Source organism: Notolabrus celidotus, chromosome 18 (assembly GCF_009762535.1).
Source record: "Notolabrus celidotus isolate fNotCel1 chromosome 18, fNotCel1.pri, whole genome shotgun sequence".
Taxonomy (NCBI): domain Eukaryota; kingdom Metazoa; phylum Chordata; class Actinopteri; order Labriformes; family Labridae; genus Notolabrus; species Notolabrus celidotus.
Genome location: NC_048289.1, coordinates 18090499 through 18117300, shown reverse-complemented (window position 1 = coordinate 18117300; position 26802 = coordinate 18090499). Strand labels below are relative to the sequence as shown.

General features: G+C 39.7%; 1 protein-coding gene across 1 annotated transcript in view; it reads left to right on the top strand.

Moving 5' to 3' along the window:
• The window catches only part of atrnl1b (attractin-like 1b), a 126874-nt gene that overhangs the window by 45040 nt on the left and 55032 nt on the right, over positions 1 to 26802 (top strand). The window contains exons 18-21 of the mRNA XM_034708010.1: positions 6686 to 6925; positions 10354 to 10491; positions 14488 to 14581; positions 26228 to 26280. Coding sequence (XP_034563901.1) covers positions 6686 to 6925; positions 10354 to 10491; positions 14488 to 14581; positions 26228 to 26280 — 525 coding nt within the window. The remainder of the gene's footprint in view (positions 1 to 6685; positions 6926 to 10353; positions 10492 to 14487; positions 14582 to 26227; positions 26281 to 26802) is intronic.

Sequence of the window (26802 nt, the reverse complement as noted above, 5' to 3'; positions counted from 1 at the left end):
TCTGAATTTTTTTGTCATTGAGTTTAAGTCTTCAAAAATTCAAGTTTTAAAAATTCAATGTATAAAAATTCAAGTGCTCATTTTCAACGTCCAAAATTCAGTGTTAAACAATTCAATGTAAACAGATTATTTACCCAGGGAAAAGCAATCGATCGTCTCACATTGAACCCAACTGCCGGCCAATGAAAAAAAATTCAGATAAATAATTTCAAAGCAAAAAAAAAAATTTAGTGCTAGAAATTCAACGCAAAATCAACAAAAATTTCGGAATCTGATGAGACTGATTTACTTCCATACATGATTGACTATAGGGTTCTCATGGCTCTGCTCTCACAAAATTAGCAGAACAAATGAGGATAAACCATAATAATCAATAAAACAAGAGTACTTGAGTGATCCAGGGCTTCACTTTTGTACATGGCGAAGGGTGGAGACGTATTGTCCATCATTATATAGAGTTAAACGTGTAAACAAATAAAGAACCCCACACACACTCACTGCTGTATCGTCCTGCCAGCTCCAATGCTTACACAGATCTTATTTCACCATCTTAATGACCTCCACTGCCAGCTTAACGGCAGATCGACTTTGCTCCATTTCGCCTCCTTACCTTCTATAAAAACTGCGAGACAAAATAACGGCCTTACAGGCTTCGTAGACGGGGCTACTGAGTACTTTCACTCCACATTGGTAAGCTGATAAGAAGACTCCTTCCTCCTGAAGGCTGGTTTACTTGTTAGGGTTGGTGTTTCTGTGCAGCATGATGTGTGATTTACACCCATAGTTGTGTCACATCATAAATACATCTTCAATTAGAGTACAGAGTAACAAAATTTAGGTAGCTGAAGGGTGCAGGCTCAAATTCATTTGTGTCAACTGGTGTTTGGTAACCCAGACGTTTTTGTATATGCTGGTATTCATCTTGAGGAATTTGCTTTCAGCGTGAAGGACAGAGAAGTGTATCCTCTCCAGCCAATTCTCCCTTTTTTTTCCTCCTCTGTTTGTTCAGTCTGACTTTGCACCTTCACTTTCCCTCTCAAAGTTTCACTCACCACTAAAGTATCGAATTATCTCACCTTTTTAACTTCCTTCCTCCTCATTCTCAGAGCAAAGGGAGGCATGCTTTATGCTGAGCACACTGCATAAACGCACTTGAAGCAGCAGACCCAGGATATAATGCTGTGGAGTATCATCGCCTGCAGGGAGACTTTGAAAGGGCAGACTGTGTTGGTATTTGTTGCTCTCAGTAGAGAGTAGTCTTATGTTGCAGATCAAAGTCTGGAGGAGAAGTAAGAAGGTAGTGGGAAGTAATTATTCATGGCTTTCAGCAGCACTTAAAGTGATATCTACCTCGTCGTGTAATGAAAACACCTCTGCAGCGTCTGTGTTGGTATATTTTAGCAGACAGAACACATCAACATCATTCCCAGTAATGAAGCTCTACTTGTTGTGAGTGTGAAGCGGGCGTTAAGAGCTGAAACTATGAGATGGTTAAGAATTCATTAGTTAAGTTAGTTAGGAATGATACCACCACGTTTGCATCACATGTGCAGAACCTGTAGAAATAGAAATAAAAGAACCTAAAGGTGCATTTCGACCAAGAGTAGTGGTGTCTTTCAACCCCCAGAACTGCTTTACCCTGAACTAAAAGGTTCTGTGCCCCCCATTGTTGTCTGCGTTTTGACCATGGGTGACGTATGAAGGGGGGAAAAAAACTAAATGCACTACACCACCAGACCAGTAGAGGGCAGTAAAACAAAGACGAATGCCATTCATCACAGATAACATTACAGAAGACAGACAGGCAGGTATCACAACAGTTAGCCTGTTAGCATGGAAGAGACTCAGCTCAAACTGTTTTAGATCGTGCTATATTTCATCACAGATGGATTCACTGAATCAACACGTGACAGGAGATAAGAGCGAGTAGCAAAGACGTTTCAACACGGCTTTAAAATCCTTTTAACTCAAAAAGCCGTGGCAGAGATCGCCAGTGTTTTGGTTTAAACAGCGACCCTGTTAACTACCGACTTTCAGCCAGATTCATTCCTCATAAACGTCTTTAGACGATCATTAAATACTTATCTGATGAGGATATTGAATCTCAAAAACTCCATCTGTGTTTCAGCTGAAGGTCTCCAGTTTTAAGGGTTGCTTTTAAAACCGTAACACCGGGAGAGACGCATTCGCGGTGGGCTGCGAGAAGGCTACTGTAACAAGCTGCTAAATCAAGTGAATCACAGCTTCTTCTTTTGAAAAGTACACACACATACAAAAAAGATAGAACAAAGTAAAGAAAGAGAAATCAAGTGAATCACAGATGTGTGTGATATTATTGTGGATGACGGGCGGAATAAACACACTGCGGTTAATCTACCAATCAGATAGTTCAGCATTTCAGGCCCTGCCCCCCAAAAGCCCCGGGGCTTTTTGAAAAGTACTACCCCCCTAGCAGGGGCTTTTTAGGGGGGAGATTATCTACCCCTGAACTAAATTTAGACCCTAGTTCCACCGGTCAAAACGCACGTAGTTCTGGGGTAAAGTTCCTCCGGTCAAAATGCCCCTTAAGTGGAAGAGAGGATGCAGTAAAGCTGAATCAAACATTTTCGTCTTCTAGCTGCAGATGGAGTAAAGTAAGTGTGGCTCCATTTAAACATGCGAGCCAGCGTAGTCACAGGAGTGCTTGTTGATTTAAAGCGACGCTTGGCCATCTGTTGATTGCAGGTTGCATTGAAAAACATGTCAAGACACAGAAAAGTCAGTTTCTTGCTCAAGTTGCTCTCAGATATTAAAGCGGTGCACTTGTCACTTTGATCAATAATCTTTGCAGCCTCTGTGAAATCTAGAGAGAACATTTTGTAAACACCAAAACACCCCGCAGAAACAAGATGTTAACCACAGCATCTTAAAAAACCTCATCTTCTAAAGTTTGACCTCAAATGTTAAGACTTCACCGACATCCCCAGTGATTGAATATTGATGTTGTGTTACATTGTAAACACACCTGAATCCAGGTTTGACACCGCTGTCCGGAGAATCCAGGCCAGAATCTCAGCCCTGCTGCTGAAAACTGGATGAAGTAGAGACTTGTTTTTCTGTACAGACCCAGTATATAACAGCTCTAGGCATCAGATTTAGTTGTTCATTTTCACAAATATTGATTCGCTGTCAAAATCCCTGAGACAGATGATTTAGTTTTCATGGCAGATTTTTTATTACGTCTTTTTTTGTGTGTTACAGCGAGACAAAAAGTCTTCATCCAGCTGCTTCTCTCCTCAGAACGTAATGTTCCCCGTGAAATCTGCCACTTACAGCCTGTCGTCACAACAAACTTAAATGGCCTTACTTTGTGCTGATTGCCCCGGCGTTGTCATGGTTTCACATCCATTAGCAGGATGGCTGGAGATTTGTTTGACATAAAGTGAGGTAAAAGCACTCAATGTTTGTCTCCTTAAAATAGTGGTGGCATTCTTCTCCCCACCTCCCCGCCCTTTTTCAAGTGTCAGGCCTCGTGGTGACGCTGAAACTTGTCAAGCAATTTGCTGGTCCTGAAAGTTTGTCCCATGAGTAAGAAAACAGCATCGCTCCCTCTGGTTTCTGAGTTTTAGAGCGAGGTGCCACTTCACCCTTCACATTTAAGCCTCTTATTGAACCTTGCTGCAATCACAAACTGCTCTCTGGCCCTGGTTTGCTTACACAATCTGTGCCTCATTCTGTGGCTTTTTCCCTCTCAATCACCCGCTCAACACCTGCTTCTTAACTGCTCTCAAACCCTTTGTTCTGACAGCTCACTAGATGACTAGTTTGTGTTTCAGTGCAAAGCACATAAATGCTACTTGCCCTGCAGGTAGTACTGAAAAATGCCTTCAAAATAAAATCCTGAGAGCAACATCCATTATTTTTATTTGCTGCAGCGCTGGGCCTCATTTTTGATGCAGTTCCTTTTTTCTTGTGCATGCTACAGTTTGCCTCAAGGTGACTACTTTTACTGATGGTTCCATACTACTTTTCCTTATTGCTTTTAATTCATATAACTAGAATTGAGTGTTTGCCAAAATCAAGCATTCAAGTGTTCAGAAAAATAATCTGATGCATCACTTTAAAAGAAAAAAAAAATGTAGATAAGCTGCTGAGGGGTTTTCTGGTGAAAAAATTTCAGACTTAATCTTGGGGAAACAGTAAACTGAAATGCATTGAAATTAAAGCCTCAAGCGGCGATGAACGGGCCCTTGCACACCTGCAGCCACCGCCTCATGTGAGCCACCGCCTCATCTCATCGGGCATTTTAAAGCCCCAAATATCCATTTCCTGTTATTGGCGAGAAATGTGTGTTTGATGCAACGCCTGAAAGTCTGCCACGCCCACAATTTTAGTCTGAACGGAATGCCTCTAATAATTTTGAATCATCAATGTGTCTACTATAGAATGAGCCTTGTTTGGACTGAATTGAAGAAAAACCCTAGGAGGAGATCTCAAAAGTATGCACTCTTAGTTGGGCGCCATTTTGAATTTTCAAAGCTAGGTGCTGCTCTTCCTGTTGAGCTTCGGATATGAATGTTAGAGGCTTTTTTGTGCGTCCTGATGCCATGGATATGCAAATTCATTTTCATGCATGTAGCTCAAAATAACCTCTATGGGGAGGGGTTTTTGAAAATTTTAGCAGGCACTAGTGAGTACATTTTTGCAAATTTTTAGCAAGACCCATACATTCTCAAATTTTTCACCAAGCCTAATGAGTGCTTTCATCAATGTTAAAGGTTCCAAAAATGCGATCATTTAGGCAGCTGAATAATAATAATAATCAGTAGGGTTTCAATAGGGCCTTCGCCACTACTGTGTGTCAGTGCTCGGGCCCTATCTAGTGATACAATGTTTTGGGGGTTTCAGTAAAAATGTTCACCTGTAGAGGATTACGAAGCAGGGTTACTCCAAGCGGCAACCTCCGGTCTCAAACTATGAAGCCCATGCGGAAGTGTTATAAACTGCAATGCATCGAGAATCCGCTTAAGGCTGGCTGTAGAAACACAGCTTATAACATGACGGTTCAGAAGATATTAAGATTACGAGTTTTTGCCCAAATAAGGACATGACTGACTTGACCACCTGACGGGAACACATAGCGGTTGGCTAGGAGGCTCAAACTCCGCCCCTTTACGTCTCACACTGCCTGGTTGAGTTCTGCATTTCCAATATGGCTGCCGTCGTCGATTTGCTTCCAACCAGCGCTCAGGAACAGATGGGTGACGTCACGGATACTACGTCCATATTTTATACAGCCTATGGGTTACTCTTGATAGGATGCAAAATAATGTGATACAATATGACACCCAATAGAAAGGCCAACTCTAAGACAAATCATAGAATGATGCACAAAGATATCTGATTCACTGACGCATACAATGTCTCTGAAGTGCATGATTCATGTCATTAGCCTCACCAGAGGCAGAGCACTGTAGTATTTTTAATCAAAATAATGATATTGGATGACAGCAATATGAAAACTGTATGGTATTAGTCAGAACGGTGATATTTTAATTTGTACCCCTCCTACTCCCCAGCATACATTCAATGAAGCCCTACAATCCTCACTACTAACTGCGTCACAACACTGGTTTAGCTTGGACAGTAGGCTAGGAGCTGAAGTCAGAGCTGAAGTCCTCACTGCACTAAACATTAGCTTGATTCCTGACTGCAGACTGTTCGTCTCATGTCGTCCTCGCTCTCTATTTACCCCTTGTATTTTTGGCTTCAGCTGTCCTGTGTGATAAAGGCTAAGGCCAAAATTATGACTTATAAAAAAAAGAATGAACAAAGGAAGAAAGAAAGACACAAACCAAGCAGCAACGTCTGGCCGCGAGAATTGAAGTAAAAAAGCTGATCTTTACAACAGAAATAAACATGTTTACAGCCTGGTACAAAAAACGAGTGTAGTCCGGTGAGCTCATTTCTCGATCGGCACTAACTGTACAGGGGGTGAATTTTTTCATAATGCTGCAATTTCGAAGCTAATCAAGATTAAGAGTTTTCCATTATGAGGGGCACAGCTGATTTGATTGACAGGCGGGAACACTGCAGCTGTTGACTAGGAGGCTCAAAGCCCGCCTCTTTACCTCACACTAACTCAACAGCAGTTAGGTTGACTTCAGCATTTCCAATCTGTCTCCTGCTGACGATTGGCCTCAAAACAGCGCTTCAGAAACAGATGGGTCACGTCACGGATACTACGTCCATTATTTATACAGTCTATGACATGAACGAACGAACGAACGAACAAATGAAGGGAGTCACATATGAAGGAACGGACAAAAGAAGTCACGCACGAAGAAACGAAGGGCTACACGAACAAAGGAACACGCACGCATATAATAATGATAACAATGACACTGCAACTTTTTATTTTTCTCTCATTCTCTCATGGTTATTAGTTTGATTTATAATTTGATGTTCCTTTTTATGTTTATTTCATTTCACTTTTGGCAGACAGATACAAGTTAATTATTATTTCTCTGTTGTTTTCTAAAATATAAAAGGTTTAAAAAGAAAACAGATAAATCTGTCTCATAAAGTAATATAAACAAATTAGTATAGGGTAGGTTTGAAGTCTAAATTATTTTGTAGAAGAGATAATAAATGTGTCTTAAATGTCATTTTAACGCCTCTCATTCTGCTTTTGTCTCTCCTTCAGCCCAGAACTGTTCAGGTCTACGGACGTGTTCCCAGTGTTTGGAGCAGCCTGAGTGCGGCTGGTGTGGAGACCCGAGCAGCACAGGGAAAGGCCTGTGCATTGAAGGCTCCTACCGAGGCCCCATGAAGAGGCCGGCCAAGCAGGGCCAGTCCCAGCAGGGCCCGTCCCAGGACATGAGCCTGGAGCCGGGCAGCTGCCCCAAAGACAAAGGCTACGAGTGGGCTTTCATTCAGTGCCCGGGTAAGGAACCCACTTCCTGTCTGTGTGACTGATATGACAGATCATGTGACGTAAGCGTATCGTCTTGAGAGTCGGTGTAATGTGTTGACTGTCAAGTTTTTTAAAAAATGGTCAAATCAAGGGATCAGGTTACAGCCTCCCTATGCAACGTATCCGTCCCCTGATGACTCAATGCAACTTTATGATAGTGCTAATACACTGAGCCATGTAATGCTTTCTTCAAGCTCCAGCCCATACGAACACGTCATGTAAGACGATCATGTACTCTCTTCTTCTGAGGTTCTAACTCAACAATGCGAGGCATCTATGAGGTGTTTCAACTTTAAGTTTGAAACCTCATGTTCTTCTTACATGTTTTGGCACATTGTAGGTTTTAAAATTTTGAAATCGAACTTCTTTACAGTTTGGCAGATTGACATACATTTCGAAAGCAGACATATTAGAAGGAGTACATTTTCAAACCATTCGATTTTACTCAATACGTTACCTTAATGCACACTTAAATGGTAGATGTGAAATGGGAAACTTACCTTAAAGGTGGAGTTTATTTTAACAACTAATATTTACTGTGTCTGAAAATATGAGAACAAACAACATTAACAGTAACCTCTCATTTTGATGTAAACGCATGAACTATTAACAAGCTTATTTCATTCAAGGTAGACTTTTTATTTTCAGGCCTTAATAAAAATGAGTTGACTTTTTTTTTCTTATTTTAAAGCTCCTGTGAGGAGTTTGTAGCTGGTGATAAATCAGACTGAAATTAATATTAATGGCTCTGTATGATCTACAAAAGCAAACAAAACCATCACAAGGACAAGATTTACCTTTTCCGTATTGTAATTTTTGATAGCTGTAACCATTGCCACAGGGTAGGTGTGGGCGTGACGCTAATTGTTTTATGGTCGTTTGTAGAAACAACCTTTGGTTACAATTTTGTGAGAACAGGGATTTATAAGGCTGTTAAGAAAAAGCAGGGTGAGTTATTTTTTGGAGGCTAACAAGACAAGATCAACAAAGATGTACTGCTTTGTACACAAGGGGCACCATAATTTACACAAACCTTAAGTTCCTCACGGGAGCTTCAAGTTCTGAGGAAAGATAAATCTCCTCGTGTCCGAACCACTTATTTGCAGGGTCTTATTTCAAATGTAACTTCTATTATTGTCACTATTTTTACAATAATGGGTGAAATAGGCAAATTTAGATTATTTAAAAAAAAAGAGAAAATCTCTCGGGACCCTCCCATTGGTGTCTCGTGACCACTCGGGGTCCTGACCATAGACTGTAAATAAAAATGGACAGCGTAGCTCCGCCTCTTCCCGTTGTACGGTTCTGAAGCCAAAAAATCCCGCTCCTGGGCGCAGCCATTGTGCAGCCAGAGCCTGTGAAGCCTTTGTAATAAGCTCCGCCCTACAGCGTGACGTCACAAGACGCTGTGTGTCCTTTGAAGTTTCATTCCACGGCGGCTGTGAATCAAAGGAAACCCGGAAGTAAAATCCCGTTTTTTAAACTCTAATAACTAACGGAAAAGAAAGTTTTCAGGAAAAAGAGGCCTTGGACACAAAACACTCAAATACTAACTACATATCACCACAGCATACGGATGTAAGAAACTTTCGTACAACGTGTATTTATTTTTTAAAGTTTGACTGCTCCCCCATTCAAATGAATGGGGGAGAGGGATTTTTTGACCTATACTGCAGCCAGCCACCAGGGGGCAGTCACACTGCTGAAAGCCTCACCACCAGCCACCGGAACCTTTCCCTTGGTCCTGACCATAGACTGTATAAAATATGGACGTAGTATCCGTGACGTCACCCATCTGTTTCTGAAGAGCTGTTTTGAGACCAATCGGCTGCGGCAGCCATATTGCTTCTGTCGAGCCAGTGTGACGTAAAGAGGCGGGCTTTGAGCCTCCTAGCCAACAGCTGCAGTGTTCCCACAGACAGCTGTGCCTCTCATTGGAAGACTGGTAATCTCAATATCTTCGAAATTGCCGAATTAGAAAAAAATTCACCCCCCTCACAGTGAGAGGACATCGAGAAATTAGCTATTCAGACTACACTCATCTTTTGTACCAGGCTGTAAACATGTTTATTAATGCTGCAAAGATCGTCTTTTCCCCATTCATGTGTATGTGACTTCCGGTACTTCCGGAGCCAGCCTCAAGCGGATCCTCGATGAACTGCAGCTTTTAACACTTCCACATTGACTCATATTTTTAGACCGGAGGTTGCCGCTTGGTCCTGACCCACACTTTGGGAACCCCTATCTTACAGAATAAGGCATTGATTAAGATCTTTACTCAACTCAACTTTATTTATATAGCACATTTTATACATAAAAACATGCAGCCCAAAGTGCTTCACAGAATAACAACAGCAATGGTAAAATTATAATAGGCATGATTAGAAATAAAATAGTTGAAAATAAAATAAAATCAATAGAGTAAAATTAATAGAATAAGTACAAGTGGAAAGAAAAGTTAAAAATAATGTAGCGTTAACAAGATCAGAAGAATACAAGAAATACATAGATAAATAAATAACTAAATAAGATAAATGTATGTTAAAGCAATTATTCAAATAATAATGATTAGAATAATAATAAATATAATAAAAATAATAATGCAGTCCAGGGCTAAAAATAAATTACTCCAAATTAAAAGCTAGATTAAAAAGGTAAGTCTTAAGTTTACTTTTAAAAACACCCAGAGATCTCGCCGTTCTGATGTCCAGAGGCAGAGTTCAAACAGAAAGCTCTCTGGCCGGCGCTTGTGTGAGACACGAGTAACATTTACAACTCACTCACTCACTTGCTCATTAAGAGTCAGTATGCTAATAACTAGCACGTTAACAAGCAGCTAGCTTATTGTGAACACGTGTACCTGCATATATACAGTGTAGCACCTGTGGATGGAAAGAAAAAAACAGCCTCACCGAAAAACAACTGTTTATTATTTCCAATTAGCTCCGCCAATCGACCACTTACTTTCATTTGTGTTCATTATAAAAGTTGCAGCCATTAAAAGTATTCTAAAAGGTCAGATTGATTAAATAATAATTAACATGACACGGCAGACACAAGCTCCTGACAGCTCTAATGGTTCTGTTGCTTTTCCAGGAAGCCGTAACAAACAACCCCAGGTGTAAATTCTGCTGGGCTGGTGTCAAATCTGAGCTGTTTATTAGCTGCAGAGAACTGAGCTGCAAAATTGAAGTGTGACTATAATAAACAAACTATCAACAACTTTATTTATAAGGAGGAAAAAATGGATTTGCAGGCAGATGGGGCTCATAACTGCAAACAGAAATTTATGTCCTAACTTAGGAAAAATATGTCAAGATCCAATGTTGTTATCTCTTACTACGGAGCTTAAAGGCAGCTGCTTTAACCCACGATCTACTTCTTTCTGTCTCTCCCAGCATGCCAGTGTAACGGCCACAGCACGTGTGTGAACGGCAGCGTGTGCGAGCAGTGCCGCAACCTCACCACAGGCCCCCAATGCCAGACCTGCATGCCTGGGTTTCACGGAGACCCCACCAATGGTGGCAAATGCCAGGGTGAGTCCTGCAACAACACAGAAAGAAACACTACACTCACACCTGATATAATTTTCTGGATTAACCCCTACAATTTGAACTCAATCATGTGAACACAAGCATCAGATCAATGTTAAGTTAAAACAAACACATCACAAATTAAACTCTATGTTTTCTTATTTGGACTCGACCTGCTGGGTGTACATGATAATTAAACTTTTCCAGGAATATCATCCACTTATTGAATTTTAATCAAAGTGCTGCGTGATGTACACACTCAGTAGTGTGGCATCACAACCAGCAGAGGGCACTGTTGTGTGTTGATTAGACTGTGTGACATTTGTTTGTCCTGTTTGATTAATGAAAATGCTGCTCCATATGTTGTTTTCATTAAGCATGAGCAAAAAAAAAAAAAAACACATAAAGGAAAAACAGAGGTCTGGTTTCTGTTGCTTTATTTTAACAAAATGTGTGTAAACACAGCTCTTAATGTCCACATTAGGTGTGAATCCCTGACATGAGAGGGAGTGTATTGAAATGCAGGTAAATCTGAAGGTCAAATACTGTCTTGTTTTTGATCCCCACCTCTCATATCCTACTTTGTTTACATCATGTCTTCCTTCTGAGCGACTAGTTTTGCAAGAAAGTGCATGACATGAATCTCAACAAATAAATCTGCAATGACGACATTTTTTTTTATTTACTTATTTATTTATTTCCCACAATTTGCAGGGTGCTGCATTCAGTAATTTTTTTCTCTGATTGAGTTTTCTGAATAGCACATGACGCAGAGATTTATTATCTGCGTCTCCTGCTCACTGTAGAATAAATTTTCTCCAGCGACGGCCGCCCCATAATTTATACAGCAGTCTAGTTTTCAGAGCAGAAGCACATAATGTCTGCTGAATTTAATGTGGAGAATAGATGTAAACATTCAGTTTTTTGGCTAGTAAAAAAGGGGTATTTAACCCAAAATAAAACGACTCTATTTGTATTTGACAACACTTCCAGGGTGTCTTCTTTTAAAGTAAATAAATTGCCAGGAGACGAGTAAAAGAGCTGCCTTGTCAGGAGTGGATTTACTTACACTCACCCCTTATGAGACATGAATAGCATTCCTGAGAAATTACATGCAGGCTATTGTCTGGCTTGGGAGCCACACACACACTCTTAAACACACACCTGGGAGCTTAATGGTCTCAGGTAGCATCTGTTAATGCTTAGGCTGTAAGTAACCTGTAAAGTGAAACTACACAGGTGAACATCTGTGAAGGGAATTGTCCTTTTTTTTGGAGCCTGAGGACCAAATGACTCAAAATCCTAATCTGTAATAACTACACATAGATTAGTGGAGTAATCACACCATTTGTGACCACCTGCATCAAAAATACTACTTGGTCAAACTTCATATGTTACTAAATTACACAATAAATAACATCAGTTGTGTTTAAGATGTTATCAGGCACACTGCACTAGAGAGCGGAGAAGCCAGGCCAGGCCTGCGCTGATGCCCGGAAATTAAACCAGCAGCACAGAGACTGGGACAAAGATTACATCTCAAACAACCAGCTGAATTTGGCAACACTTAATTGCCTGCTGTGTTGTGTTGTATTCCTGTTTACAATGTGATTGTGTTCACTGAATGAAAGAGGCATTGTAATAACAGGCACGTTTCCTGAAGACTTGAAAATGTCCTAAAAGATTGTGTTTGTTAATCAGATTTTTTTACATTGAACAAAGTGAAAGTTAAATTTTTTTGTATTTAGTTACGGATGTTTATTAACTTTAAAGAGGATGTGTTATGCTTTAAACACCTCGCATATTTAAAACATATATATCAAGTAACAATGTTTGAAGTTCTTTCTAAAAATGTGTGCAAATTTTCAAATCGCTAGGTATGCATATGTTGTAGCAATCTCTGAATTTGTGGGTAAACTGCTCAAAATGGTACATTCTTAAAATACTGTGAGATCTTCATGAGATCTTCACGAGATCTTCACGAGATCTTCAAGAGACTTTCTGAAATGATGAGGTCATCGCATAAGGGTCTCCTAGCTGCATCATCTCTGCTGCTGGCACAGCGGAACAGCAGGAAACAGTCTGCCCGTGGCTCTGCCCCCGACGGTCCTCTTTAGGGCTAGCCAATCAAAAGAAAGGAAGTTTGTGGCGCAGGGGTGGGGGAATGGGGGGTGGGGCCTTAAAGAGACAGCATCTTAAACACAGAGATTCAGATAGAGGGTTTTCTTAAACAACAGTGTGAGATAAATGGGGATGTTTTTGAGCTATAATCAATCAATCATTCAATCAATCAATCAATCAATCAATCAATCAATCAATCAATAAGACTTTATTTATAAAGCGCTTTTCATACAATGACATTGTAACACAAAGTGCTGTACATAAAAACAACCTAAAATAGAATAAATTAAGAAAAAGATCCCACCCCAAGCCCCGACCCCAAACCCACCCCAGTATACTAATGTTAAGAACACAAAATACAACAATAGTAATAAAAACAATACAAATGAAATTAATAAATAAAAATAAGTTGCTGAACGAACTGAGTAAACGCTCTCATGATATCTTAATGAGGAAACACTGGAGGTAAAATAAGATGTTAAAAAACAACACAGGAACTTAAAATCACCAAAATAAAATAAATTTCTAAGATAATAAAACACTAAAATATTAAACCATTAAAAGAAAATAAGATGCTATACCTAAAATAAATAAATAAATGAGTACATAAATAAATAAAGTAGAATAAAAGTGAATACATTTGAAATAAATAATAAATAAATAAATAAATACTTAAAAAACTTAGTTAAAAGCGAAACTAATAAGGTCGGTCTTGAGTTTGCTTTTAAAAATATTTATGCTCTGGGCAGCCCTCAGATCTTCAGGTAGGGTGTTCCAGAGTCGTGGGCCGTGATAAGATCATGTAATGTGACAAAAGAGGTACCAGAGAGAAAATATGAAGCCCAAAAAAAGCATAACACCCCCTCTTCAATACTCTAAATTATTTATTTTTGAGTGAGAAGGGTGAACCTGTAGGGTAATGTATGAAGCTGATGATGTTTGTCAGGATCTGACAGCAGCATTTCAAATGTAGTTTGGTGACTGATAAAATGTGTGTGACTTTAAATGTCTCAGTGTTAATCTAGAAGGTAAAACATTGTCCCATAATCTACTGTCTCAATCATGGCTATACAATTAAACTTTCAACAAGGCCAGATCTGAGGACCAGGACACTTATCTAACCTGACATGCACACAGTACAATCAGACTCACCAGCTGTCAATAACAAGAAGTGATGAATCACTGGGTTAAAAGCAGCCCTGTTACCTGAAATATTCATATGCACCATCTTGGGAAATGTGCAAAGAGGACGGTGTAACACTGGGAGGGGAAACTGTGTCCACTGACCCTTCTGCCTTCCCTTTCTCAGTGTTTTAAAGCTTAGTGAACTGAAAGGAATAGGTCAGTGTTTTTGCACCACATATCAAACCTGAAAGGCACTCTGGGAGCCAATTCACTCATCTTTCACACATCTCTTGCTGCAGTGTTTGTATTTCTCTCACACTCACACACACACACACACACACGCCAACACATGCCTGCCGGGTATCGTGTTGTCCGATCTCCAAAGTGGGGCATATTTTTCTCCATCATGGATCGGATCTTTGAAGTTCAGATAGTCTTTTGGGAAATTTACTTGTTTACCGTCTTACCCAGATCGATATCAATGTCTTTTTTGTGTTTTCAGCGCTGCAAAAAAGGATGTTTGTAGCATAGCTTAGCATAAACATGGTAAGCAGCCGGGAATCAGACAGGCTTACACAAAGCAAAGTGTGCGAAATAGATGAAAGTGGAACTCAAACTAGTGTTTGACTCACAAACTGAACATGTGGACTCATGTAAACCAAACACTTGCACTTTATCCAGCTTTGGTAGATGCTAATCGATGATGTCTCTGCTTCCTTTTTGTGATCTTTCTTTTTTTTCCTCTCCCTCCAGCCTGTAAGTGTAACGGCCATGCGAGCGTGTGCCAGGTGTTAACTGGCAAGTGCTTCTGCACCACCAAGGGGATCAAAGGAGACCAGTGCCAGCTGTGAGTAGTCAAACCACATGTTTACACATACACAGACAGACTCCTACAACCATGAAAACAGAAGTGGCATGCTGCCTTGTAATTGATTTTGTTTATTTGGAAAGATGTGTTTTCCCATCATTCAATTTTTTATTAGCTTACCAGGTTAAGATCAATGAAGAATTTCTCGACCCTTTACTCAGAAATTCAGATCTAAAACAAAGAGGTTGTAGAAAGATGATCAAACTCACTGATCTATGGCCAACCAAAAGGGAGAGCCAGGGCTGCCTGCCATCTGTCCAGTAATCACCTGGGGTGGAGTTGTGTTAGGGTGGTGTTCTGACATTTTCTGCCTAAAAAATATGAAATAAGTTCTGTGGTTCTAACACATGTGTGATCAGTTTTTATGGACAGAAAACAGAGCAATATATATTTTTTAAAGTCACACTAAAGATGTTTAAAGAGGATGATGGAGACTTATGAAACAAGCAGTAAAACAAGTGAACCCCATAATGTGATTTTACATAATGACTGATAACATCATTTTAAAACAAATCGCAAACCCAGGCGGCCCAGGTTTGACCTCTGGTATGGGAACTAATGGCCCTTTTCCACCGGTTCATCTTAGCCCTACTCTACTTGACTTAACTCAACTCTACCCGGTTTGTGTTGCGTTTCCACGGGCGCGGTACCTCGTGTCAGATACCAGTTTTTCGTACCTGCTCTGCTCTGGTTCCAAGTGAGCTGGGCCGATACTGAAAGTGACGTCGACAGACTGCCGGCCACTAATTGGTCAGAGAATGACGTCACCGAAGAGTCATGAGCGCGACGCCCAACACAACGCAGTTTCGCGCAGCTGTGTTATGACGACTCCGCCCACCGTGAGTGGGTACCAAGCGGCAACCTCCGGTGTAAAAATACAAGTCAAATGCGGAAGTGTTAAAAGCTGCAGTTCATCGAGGATCCACTTGAGGCTGGCTCCGGAAGTAACGAAAGTCACATACACATGAATGGGAAAAAGACGATCTTTACAGCATCTATCTATCTATCAGTCAGTCAGTCAGTCAGTCAGTCAGTCAGTCAGTCAGTCAGTCAGTCAGTCAGTCAGTCAGTCTGTCTGTCTGTCTGTCTGTCTCTCAGTCAGTCTGTCTGTCTGTCTCTCAGTCAGTCAGTCAGTCAGTCAGTCAGTCAGTCAGTCAGTCAGTCGGTCAGTCAGTCAATCAATCAATCAATCAATCAATCACAAAACCTTCATATCATTCAAGGTTCACTTAATTGCCATTCAATCATGTTAAAACAGGAAGGAATGAAAATTGTTACTCAGGTCCAGCAGCGTACAAGATGAATAACAAGCGAATTAAAGAACAGACCCTATAAATAGATAAATACGTAACTTAAAAGCCTATGGTAAATGATGGTCATGTTTATTTTCTTATATTTTCACTCCCCCCTGCCCCAGATAAAAAAAATAAAGTTCACTTAATGTAATTTTAAATCATGACATCATCTGAATTTCACCATCCCCTTTTCTCAATCCTTTAATGGGATTCAGGCACTGTGAGGTCACGGTTTTAGAAAACACATCAACAACGTAAATCTTCAAGTCATAAAACTGATGGATGATTTTCACCAGCATTGATTTCTGATCACCGAGGGCAGCCCCTCTCACCCGGAGGCTTCCGCCCTCTTAATTATTCTGTGGTGTCAAAACACCATCTTAACCATCACTTGGTATTATATCGGCCCAGAATCGTCCTCCTCCTCCGGAACGATTTCTGCTGACATAGCGGATTCCCATCGTGTAGGAGGACCATCTCCACTTAGCTGTCTGCTTTCCCCAGTAGTAAGCAGAATGCTCTCTGATGTTTTTTAATACCCTTAATGCAGTGAGAGCTATGGAGAGGTCACAGGCAAACATGAAAACACATACACTCCCACACATTATGTCATGAGTTTTCTCTCTTTGATGCAACCCCCCCCCACCCCTGTGTGCTTAAAATCACTGCATGCTATGATCATAATCATGTATTTACACTCTGCTGTGCAGGTTTTGTCATCTGTACTTGTTCAGTCACACATTTCACATCATATTACAAAACATGACTTCAAATGTAGTCACACTTTAGTCATGACGCACTGATTCACACATGTTGAGGGATCTTTTCAATGACAATATCTTAGTCAACATAAGTTTCATGTATCAGTCGTGACACCATCTAAAAGCACTCTGTGAAGGTTTCACGTAAACCAAAGTTTTTATCTGATTCACTGAAACAGATTGTGCAACGTTATGACTAATGGATTAAATGTTTTCTTGTTTTTATACAAAATAATAGAATATTTTATGTGTGAGTCCTTATGCTCCTACAAAACAAAACATCACTAAACGTTTTGTAGAAACCAGAGTGGTTGCAATGCCAGATATTTGAGTTTTAATGCAATATTTGGTATTGGTGCCTGTTTTGATATTATAGCAACAAAGGCTGAACTCCTGCGCCCCCAAAATTAGGTTATTTAGTTAATTTTGATTTCCAAAATGCACACAGTGTTGTTCAAGATATGACATAATCTTAATTGTAGGGATGCACAATATTTTTGCCGATATTTCACAACTCATTTATCCGATTACCGATACTGATATTTTTCCCTTACACTTAATTGCAGAGATCATCAATTCTCTTCTGTATTGGAATTAGCGTACAGTATTATGGTGATACTCTTATCACATTTGTTATGTAATATTCATTTCTTGTGCAAAATAAGAAAAATACTTAATACTTAAAACTGCATATTTATTTATGACAATTGCTTTAAAAAAAAAATTCATACCAAAAGATACATCCTACTTAAAACTTGGATGATGCTCTCCCTGAGACAATCATAACAAAACTCACAACCAGGGCAAATTTGGCCAATTTCACATTTGACATAGTAAGTAAACCTAACCTCTATTCACAGGGAACATGTGAAAAGTGCAACTGTACAGCAATTAAACCCAAATTAAATAAAATGGTTTACTCTTTGACAGTAAATGTGCCTAAATTAGTCAGCTACATGTACCTTACAGACTGCTGCTTAAATTCAAATTTAACTTAAAACATGAGCCCAACATGTGAGCAGCAGCCCATTATTTATCGGTTAATTATATCGGGGGATATCAGCGTGTTTTCAGTATTTCTTTGTTCACCACAAGTTAACAAATTATATATAGGTAATACAAAACCAACAAAAAAAGAAAAAAATAGATAAATACACAAAATACAAAAATAATGATAATAACAACAAATAATAATAATCAACAAACAAAAAGGAAGATAAACACAAGAAAACAAGGTAAATAAACAAAAGAAAATAATAATAATAATAATAATAATAATAATAATACATATTTTCATAATACTTAAAAAAAAAAACATTCTGGAAGAGATCTCACGACACCCCATTTGTGTCTCGTGGGGCACTTTGGGTACCCCTGCTCTAAATGATGTCAGATATTAACTTCAGTAAGCCAGCCCATTCGTGTTTCTAAACATGTCCATATTTGGTCATTTCTTTCTCAGGTAAATCATCAAGAGCACAGAAAATCAAAACATCTCTTGTGATGGCAGCAGTTAGAGCAGTTGGAGCCAATAAAACAAAGTGGATATTCGGAGCACTGATAACCATCATACTGGAGCATAAAAAGGAAGTTTAGCAACTAAGTTAAATCTGACAGAAATGACATCAAAGCCTTAGAGAGAGAGAGAGAGAGAGAGAGAGAGAGAGAGAGAGAGAGAGAGAGAGAGAGAGAGAGAGAGAGAGAGAGAGAGAGAGAGAGAGAGAGAGAGAGAGAGAGAGAGAGAGAGAGAGAGAGAGAGAGAGAGAGAGAGAGAGAGAGAGAGAGAGAGAGAGGCTGAAGTGAGGAAGAGACCTCTCCACAACCCTCCGTGATTTCTGTTGACTTTGACTGTAAATAGATGACACTTTACGCTAATGATAAAACGTCACATTAATTTGGTGCGACCAGATGGAACGCAGCGCAGTATGATGCAGTTCCACACTCTGTTAGCACTCTGTTAACCATGTTTCTACCCCACCCAATCAGAGAGGGGGTATCAGACAGGCCAGGCAACAGCAGGACAATCATCATCAGCCATTCTGAAGGAGAGAGAAAGTGCCCATAGATGTTGGGCCAGCTACGGGATGATTCCTGCAGCCCAGTGCTGATTATGAGCTTAAAATGTAGCCAGCGACATAAAGCAGCGGAATATGTTCTTAATCAGTCCCTTTTTACAGAACGTAATTAGATCAGTGTTGTCATTACCAGCAACTCCTATTCCAAATGGTGATTCAATCTTAAATCGTGGCCACATTTTCACATTCAAACATGTTGGGGGAACCTTTTTTTTTTCTCTGAGTGTGATGTAATTAGCGTCTCCATGTTTTCACAAACATGCTGGGGTGTGTTTGCTGTTCCCTTATTCGTAATGTAATTTCTGGTTTCTCATTACATGTAATCACTTTCGTCCCCCCCCCCAGCAGTAAACCTTACCAACACAAAGACCTCCACACAAGGGTACTCAAAAGTACACACATGCATGCTTTGTCTCGCACATGCATGCACCGCAGCAGACGATGCCATTAGGACTTGGTAATAATAGCCGCAGTAATGAAGTGAAGGGGGCATCGGTGCAGAGTGGAGTTCTTTTGGAAAACAATCGATGAGGCCCGTGCGGTGCTACATGACGAGTCAGAGCTACATTACTCATTATAGAGCTCATTTGGATGCATTCATTGTTTAGGATTCCTCTTATGTTGGAGGTTACAGCTCTGAGAGTGTGCACATGTGTGCTCCAGCCTGCATATGTGTGAAGGACAATGTGTTGGCTCCTAGCACACACACACACACACACACACACACACACACACACACACACACACACACACACACACACACACACACACGAACACACACACACACACACACACACACACACACACACACACACACTAGTGTTGTGTGCACAGACAAAGGTTCATGTGCAGATCAAATTAAGATACAGCATAGGGAGGGGGGGATGGCGGGGTTTGCCTCAAGTTCCGATGTGTGCACGCATGCATGCAGGTGTAGATTAAATTAAGATACAGTGTAGACGAGTTGCATCGCACACTTCCAACATGAGCATGTGTGTGTGAGTGCAAATGCTAGGTAGCTGAATCGTGCTGTAAGGTTCAAATCCTGTGGCAGCGTTTTGTCCTCCGTCCTTTGAACCACGGTGAAGGAGCACTCTGCTCCCGTCCTCTCCTGTTTGATATTAACAGTGCTAGCAGGGGAGGTTGGCGCATCCCCAGCTCAGTGTCCTGCCCTCATTAGATCACACAGAGCGCTGATGCTCGTCCTTCAGGATTTGCTGGTTAGATAAAGAGTCAGAATCCTTCTTGATTTTGTCAGTTAATAATGTAGCAGGTTTGGTCTGGGCATGAGATTCCCTAAAGGAATCATATCTAGGCTAATGGTGCCCCGGGTACAGTTGTTTCAAGTTAATTCTGTATTAAAATGATCAAAATTTGGAGATCAATTTTCAATTTATTGTTAATTTTGCAATTCAGATCACGTAATCCATCTGACTTCTGTCCTTGTTTTACAAAGAAGAACCTTAATCAAAACAAGACTTTTAAAGATTGCCCAATCCAGATTACCACTGCTTCCAATCTGGGAACCCATCGTCGTCATTGTCTGACAACAATAAGCGATATGCCTCTGGGAATGCATACCAACATCTCTATAATGGCAGTGTAGTCTGTGGTTTTCCAGCTAAGGCTTCCTTTTTCTGTGCGTGGCATGACACGCCATCATTGTTTTTGGTTTATTACATCCCCATTCAGTTGTTTCTGGTTGGTCTCAGTTCATTCTTAGATAGTAAATTACACAGAGGCTTCGCTGTGGATTAATTTAGCTGTATGAAACCAGGATTATTTTTTGGTGATTTACTTGCAAATAACAGGTCTTAAATTTGCCAAAATAACAACATCATGATTCAGATTTGTGAAACGTAAAAATGCCAAGCTTTGTAGAAGAAAATTTCTAATTTGAACTAGGGATGTACATTTTAAGTATTTTCCGTGATCGATCTTTGGAAATGTTAACGATCAATTATCGATTAATTGATAAAAAAAAAACATTATTATTCTTACGTCAAAAAATACGTTGTCTTCCCCCTAAATTATATTTTCTATAGCAACAAAATGCATATCACTGACGGGATTGAATATGGGCACATGTTTGACACGCAGAATATCAACGATCAGACTCATTAAAATATTCTACGGGGACATAATCTTATAATGTGAAGGCTGAGACTACTAACAGAAAAGTACTTCAGACTCACAGTGTCCAGTTTTCTGTCTACTCGTTTTTATTGAGAAAAATAAACATGTGTATTCAATCAGGTGTCAGCCGGGAGCGCAACCGGGTCATAATCAGTCCAGCTGCAGAAAAGCTCAGACGGCTCTGATGTTGCTGGTCTGCAAACATAGCGTACCTGAATTTCCCACCTGTCTGTTGCCTTCGTATCCAAAGGTTAAAATATCCTGTTTAAAGTTGTCACTCTTCGTGCCCGTGTTGTTGTTGGCAGCAGTTTTGTATTGATCCTCTTTAAAAAAGCGCACGTGGAGACCTGACGCGCAGCCGCAGCCGCCAGCTGAGCGTCTCCGCTGTGCGCAACACCTTTAACAGCTGATTCACATCGAAACATGCTTTAAACTTCAAACACCTCCCTGATAGATGAGTGTAATATGAGACCACATGATGTTTGTTCCACGTGACGGAAAATTGATAACAAAAATGTGTGTTTCGAGTAATTTCTTAACAGTCAATTAATCGATTATCGATTAATTGTGGTCATCCCTAATTTGAACAAAGGATGGATCAGTTATTTCTGATTGAGGCAAACAAGAAATCTAAGAACAAGTTGACTGTTGCTACTCAATCTCTCAATGATTTGTCATTTAAGTGATCAATAGCTGTGCTTGCATCCAGATATCTTTCTAAAAAAAAAATGATGACCACTGTTTTTGTTATTGATTTTCACATTTTTACAACATCATAACACAACTGACAAAACACATTATCCATACAGGACAATCAACAGTGACGGCAAATAAATCAATCTGACAAAAATAAGGGAATGAAATTACAATTAGACAAGTGACTATGTATATAAATAAAAATCATAACAGTAATAGAATAATTAAATAAAAATAATAACAATACATAAGTTAAGGAAAGGTACACCGACTTTAGCATAAAATGTGTTGTCTACTATTTACAGACTGTAGTAGAAACACCAAACTACAGGGGGCTGTAAGTCTACACAACCAAACTAAAATTAGACCAGCTTGTTACATTTAGATGGTCTGCAGGATGTTTATATTTTTCATTCAGAATTCGTTGGCTTTGGTCAACCAAAAATATTAAATAAGTAGAAAAATTAAAACGGTAGATCTTAACACAATTAAGTTCTATAGTCCTGTAATAAGATCAATGTATTTCCCCCATTTGGCCCTGTATAGTTCTAGTCGGTTTATCATCCTGTATGTAAGCTCTTCATAGGCTCCAACTACACTTAATTGAGTAAACCATAGGCTAGATGGAGGGAGATCCACAGTTTTCCATTCCCTAACAAGGATCTTACGACCCAGCATGATCATCCAGATATCTCTTTAAAGAGAATGATGCCATCACAGCAGATTGCCTTCCACTTGTGTTTTGCTCTCCACATGGACTGTTTACCCTTCATACTCCAAAACTTGCTAATTTGTGATTGGTCAATACTCCACGGACTAAAAAAGTACTACAAAGGGAGGCCAGAGCGCTGTCCTTGCTGAAAATCCAGACCTTTAAGTACATATCTGTCATTTTAAAAGACTCTAAAAGGAAATCACCTGCTCATAATGCAATTACACCCTTTGTCCACAGGAGGCGCCACAATCCACACAAACAGAACGTTTCTTAAAGTTGTTTCAAAAAGAAAAAAATATATGTATATGGTAACTTCTATGCCACTGGAGCAAAGTAGTAATAGGTAGGGAGTAATACATGCTCACAAGATTTTTTTCCATCTGTTCCTGAAAATGTTTTGGGGAAATCAAAGTTCTCTCATTTATACTCAAAAGTTTCAAACAACACATACTGGAGGCTTTATTTGTATTAAAACCAAGACCGGATTACCTGGCCAAAACAGAATTTGTAATCCTTGTACTTTGAACAAACAGGCCCTGGTGATATTTAAAGTGTTAAAACACATCAGATGTGTTACCTCCACCCACATATGACTGGCATGTTTTTGTGTAGTACCTTTCGACAGTAGAACAGTCTGTCTCGTGAATCCAAAATGCTGCAAAACAACCGATGTTGCATTATTTTTAGAGGCAGAGTCATCTTCAGTTCACCGCAACATCACAGCCACCTCCTCCTCTTCATAACAGCAGTCGTGTCTCACAGTGGGTTCGCTCCCCCTCTTCTCGCCTCTTTCACTCTGTGTCCTTTTTGACTCTTCGACAAAACCTGAGATATTGACGATGTAACAAGTTTGTTTATTCATCACATGAAACGACCGTTAAACAAAACTGTCTTCAAACTTTAAACTGTGTTTTTCCATATATAAGTGCTTAATGTATTCCCTTTTTCAACAAATAGTGGAGGGGTATCTCAGTGTGACTTGCAGGCAATTAAGGATTGCAAACATATTCATTAAAAAAGGAGATAAAAACACTCTTATAGAAAAAAAACAGACAGCCATATGTCCCTTCTTATAACCTTCACAAACTTGACAGCACTCTGTGGACATTAAAAAATACTTTGCTCGACAGCAGTTCATTAAAAATCTGACTGCTCTTGCTTTTGCCACAATATATCTGCTCTTGTGTGAAAATTGTGTTCAGGGCTCCCTTTTAGCTGTCGAAAGGGAACTGCCTCACCTTGCATGCCCTTAGAAATCCATTAACATCCTTCTTATAACACATGCACAGGAAGAAGTTGGAATAAAGGAAGCCTACTTAAGAAATACATTCAAGTGACTCTGCAGTGGTTTATAGAGACTTTACATTCTCCAGTAGAACCACGTACCTATAGCGTGTGCCGCCAGGTTTAAGTTCATCTTTCTATTGTCATGTTTGTATTTACTGTGTGTGTACAGTGTGGATGTTCAGGGGTTTAAAATAAGGGTGTTTGTTTGCTCACAACAATAAAGTGGAAGAAAATGGAAGACAGTAATTGTTCCATTTTCACAGCACGTTTAGCTTTGGGTTAGGAACCTCATTAATTGGAGTTATAGACTGATTGGCCTCAGGCGTACAGTCTGTTTACACTCTCAACAAACTCACAGGGTAAATATGTTCTAATATATATATAGAGCGTTAGCTTACCAGAAAACCTATTCTTTATTCAGCTTATGTTGCCTTCAGATGAAACTGCAGGTACATTACTCAGCTGTTCTGTACATCATGTATTAAAACCATGGCATACAATGTATAACTTGACTCTGGGCACTTCAAATGGAGCTGCCTGTCCTTTCGACAACAAGAACAGAAAAAACAGGACAAAAGTTCATAACATGCGGTTACAAAAGATGCCAGGTTCAATGTTCTCTTTAAATTTCTACTTTTATCGCAGTTGACATAAAGATCTATTTATAGCCCTTTATAAAGATTAACCCTAATCATCATGATACTATAGAAAACGATACAGGATGAGGCTGAGTTCATGATATGATCTCATCAGGATACAGTTTTATAATTTTTATAAATAAATTACCCTGAAGTCAAACTATAGAAAATGACTTCATGTTTTTCCTAATGAATCTAAGTTTTTTTTTATTATTCCACCAATCAGACTATTTATAAAGCACTTTTCATACAATGGCATTGTAACACAAAGTGCTGTACATAAAAACCTAATATAGAATAAATTAAGAAAAAGATACAGGAAGTCTCTAGGTATTCAAAGGAGCAGCCTGTGTTCCTGCACTGAGGCACAGAAACCCTTTAGAAGACACTGAGTTTTCTCGAGAAGTGACATTGTGTCAACTTCAAAAAGATACCATTCTTGTTTTTGTACAGTTAAGTCATAACCATAGACTGTATAAAATATGGACGTATTATCTGTGACGTCACCCATCTGTTTCTGAGAGCTGTTTGGAAGCCAGTCGACGGCGGCAGCCATATTGGAAATGCAGAACTCAACCAGGCAGAGTGTGACTTAAAGAGGTGGAGTTTGAGCCTCTTAGCCAACAGCTATGTGTTCCCGTCCGGGAGTAAAGTCAGTCATGTCCTTATTTGGGCAAAAAATTGTAATCTTAATAGATAGATAATGGGTTTTTCCTTTTTCCAAATACAAATTGTAAAAGTCTGGGTAATTATTATCCATGCCTCAAACTAACACACAAAAAAAACTAAATAATGTATAAATCAAAACCAAAGGATATACAAAAGACAAGTAAAATAAAATAAAATATTACAATTTAAATAGTAATAATACTACAACAATACAACTTGGAGGATGTCAAGTGCCCTAGATTTTGCTAAGTTATAATTTTTTCATGGGGTTGTTTTTGTTATAGTGGTCTATAAATGGCTGCCATATTGAGTAAAACATATTTATCTTTCCTCTCAGCGTGAATTTTATTTTCTCTAACTGCAAATGCTTCATTCCATCATTCATTAAAGCTAGATAAATTGGAATAAATGAATTAAACATTTTGTCAGAAAAAACAGAACAATATTGGCAAAGAAATAACTTTGTCCGCAAAAATCACACCAAACTGAAAGTTATTCACAGTGACTTTAAGGTTGATGTTATTTTTATTGTCAGTACTTGCTTCTAAAGTAGTGTTTGATAATTAGTCCGTTCGTCCAGTGAATCCTAATCTCCACTCTAGGGGAGGGTTATCCCACATCCTTCTGTTCAGTCCAAAAACTGTAGGATTCACACAAGGCCAGAATAAAAAGCAGTTGAAGGTTCATTTTGCAATCAAAGGTAAACAAGTTCTGGCTCAGAGCATTGTGAACATGTTCATCCTGAGCTCCGATGAAGTCTGAATCCTGCAGCTATGATTTAACAAACATGGGTGTGAAACAAAGATAATCTCGCCCTTGGCTTTTTTTCGTTGCCTGTTTTGAACTTTGCCTCCCCCTCTCTCAAGTTGTGAAGCCCTTAAACGTAAATTACATTTATCTGATTCTTCGCTCTTTCAAAAGAAAGCACCATGATTTATTCTAGTTATTCTTGATTTGGCGTGTACATCCCGGTAAAGGATTACCGATCTCACACAATCAAGCAGGAATAATTTACATAAATAGTCGTGTTTGCTGCAAGGACTTAAAGGGATTAAAGTTGGGATATCACTCTCAGACGGCAGACTCTGCTCTGTGATCAGGTGGTGCACAAAGTTAACCGCATCACACTGTGTTGCTCTGATAAACAAAAGTTCCCAGAAAAGATCTAATTAAGTTTCTGCAAACTATCAGATTATTTCAGAAGTTGGTGACTTGATGAGGCGCCAACAGCAGGAGCTAATGCGCTGGCATTTGGCATACAGCGCTCCTGATAAGAGGTTTTCTTGCTCTCAATCTGTTAGCGCTCTTCCTCATCTTCTTCACTTCACTCCTCTCTGTTTTTCTTCCCTGCAGATGTGACTCAGAAAACCGTTACCTTGGCAATCCACTCCGAGGAACCTGTTACTGTGAGTAATTCTGCACTGGACACACACACACACACACACACACACACACACACACACACACACACACACACACACACACACACACACACACACTCACACTCACACTCACACTCAAAGGCCCCCTTTCTTGATTATTCTTGGCTATTCTCTCTCCGCTTCTCCCTGTCTCCTCTTTTCCGCTTCCACTCTTCCGCTCAGGGCAGATGGAGCATTTTAGCGCTTTGGCACCAGGGGCGCATGTTCGGTGACAGAATGACTTGTCGTGAAAATGTCAAGTGCATCAGACGGAGTGAGTGATTGAGCTAATCAAGGAGATGGAGGAGTGAAAACTCTCCACTCGGCTTCTCAATCACCCACCCACTCATTCATTTATTTAGAAAGTTGACTAAATGATGGTTTGAGTGTGAAGTACGGGGGGAATGTATGAAGGTAAGGAATGCGGGGGAGAAGAAAGTCGACACTCCTTGGTAGACGAGTGGTCACACATGACATATTTGCGCTCTGTGAGTTTGTTTGCATGAT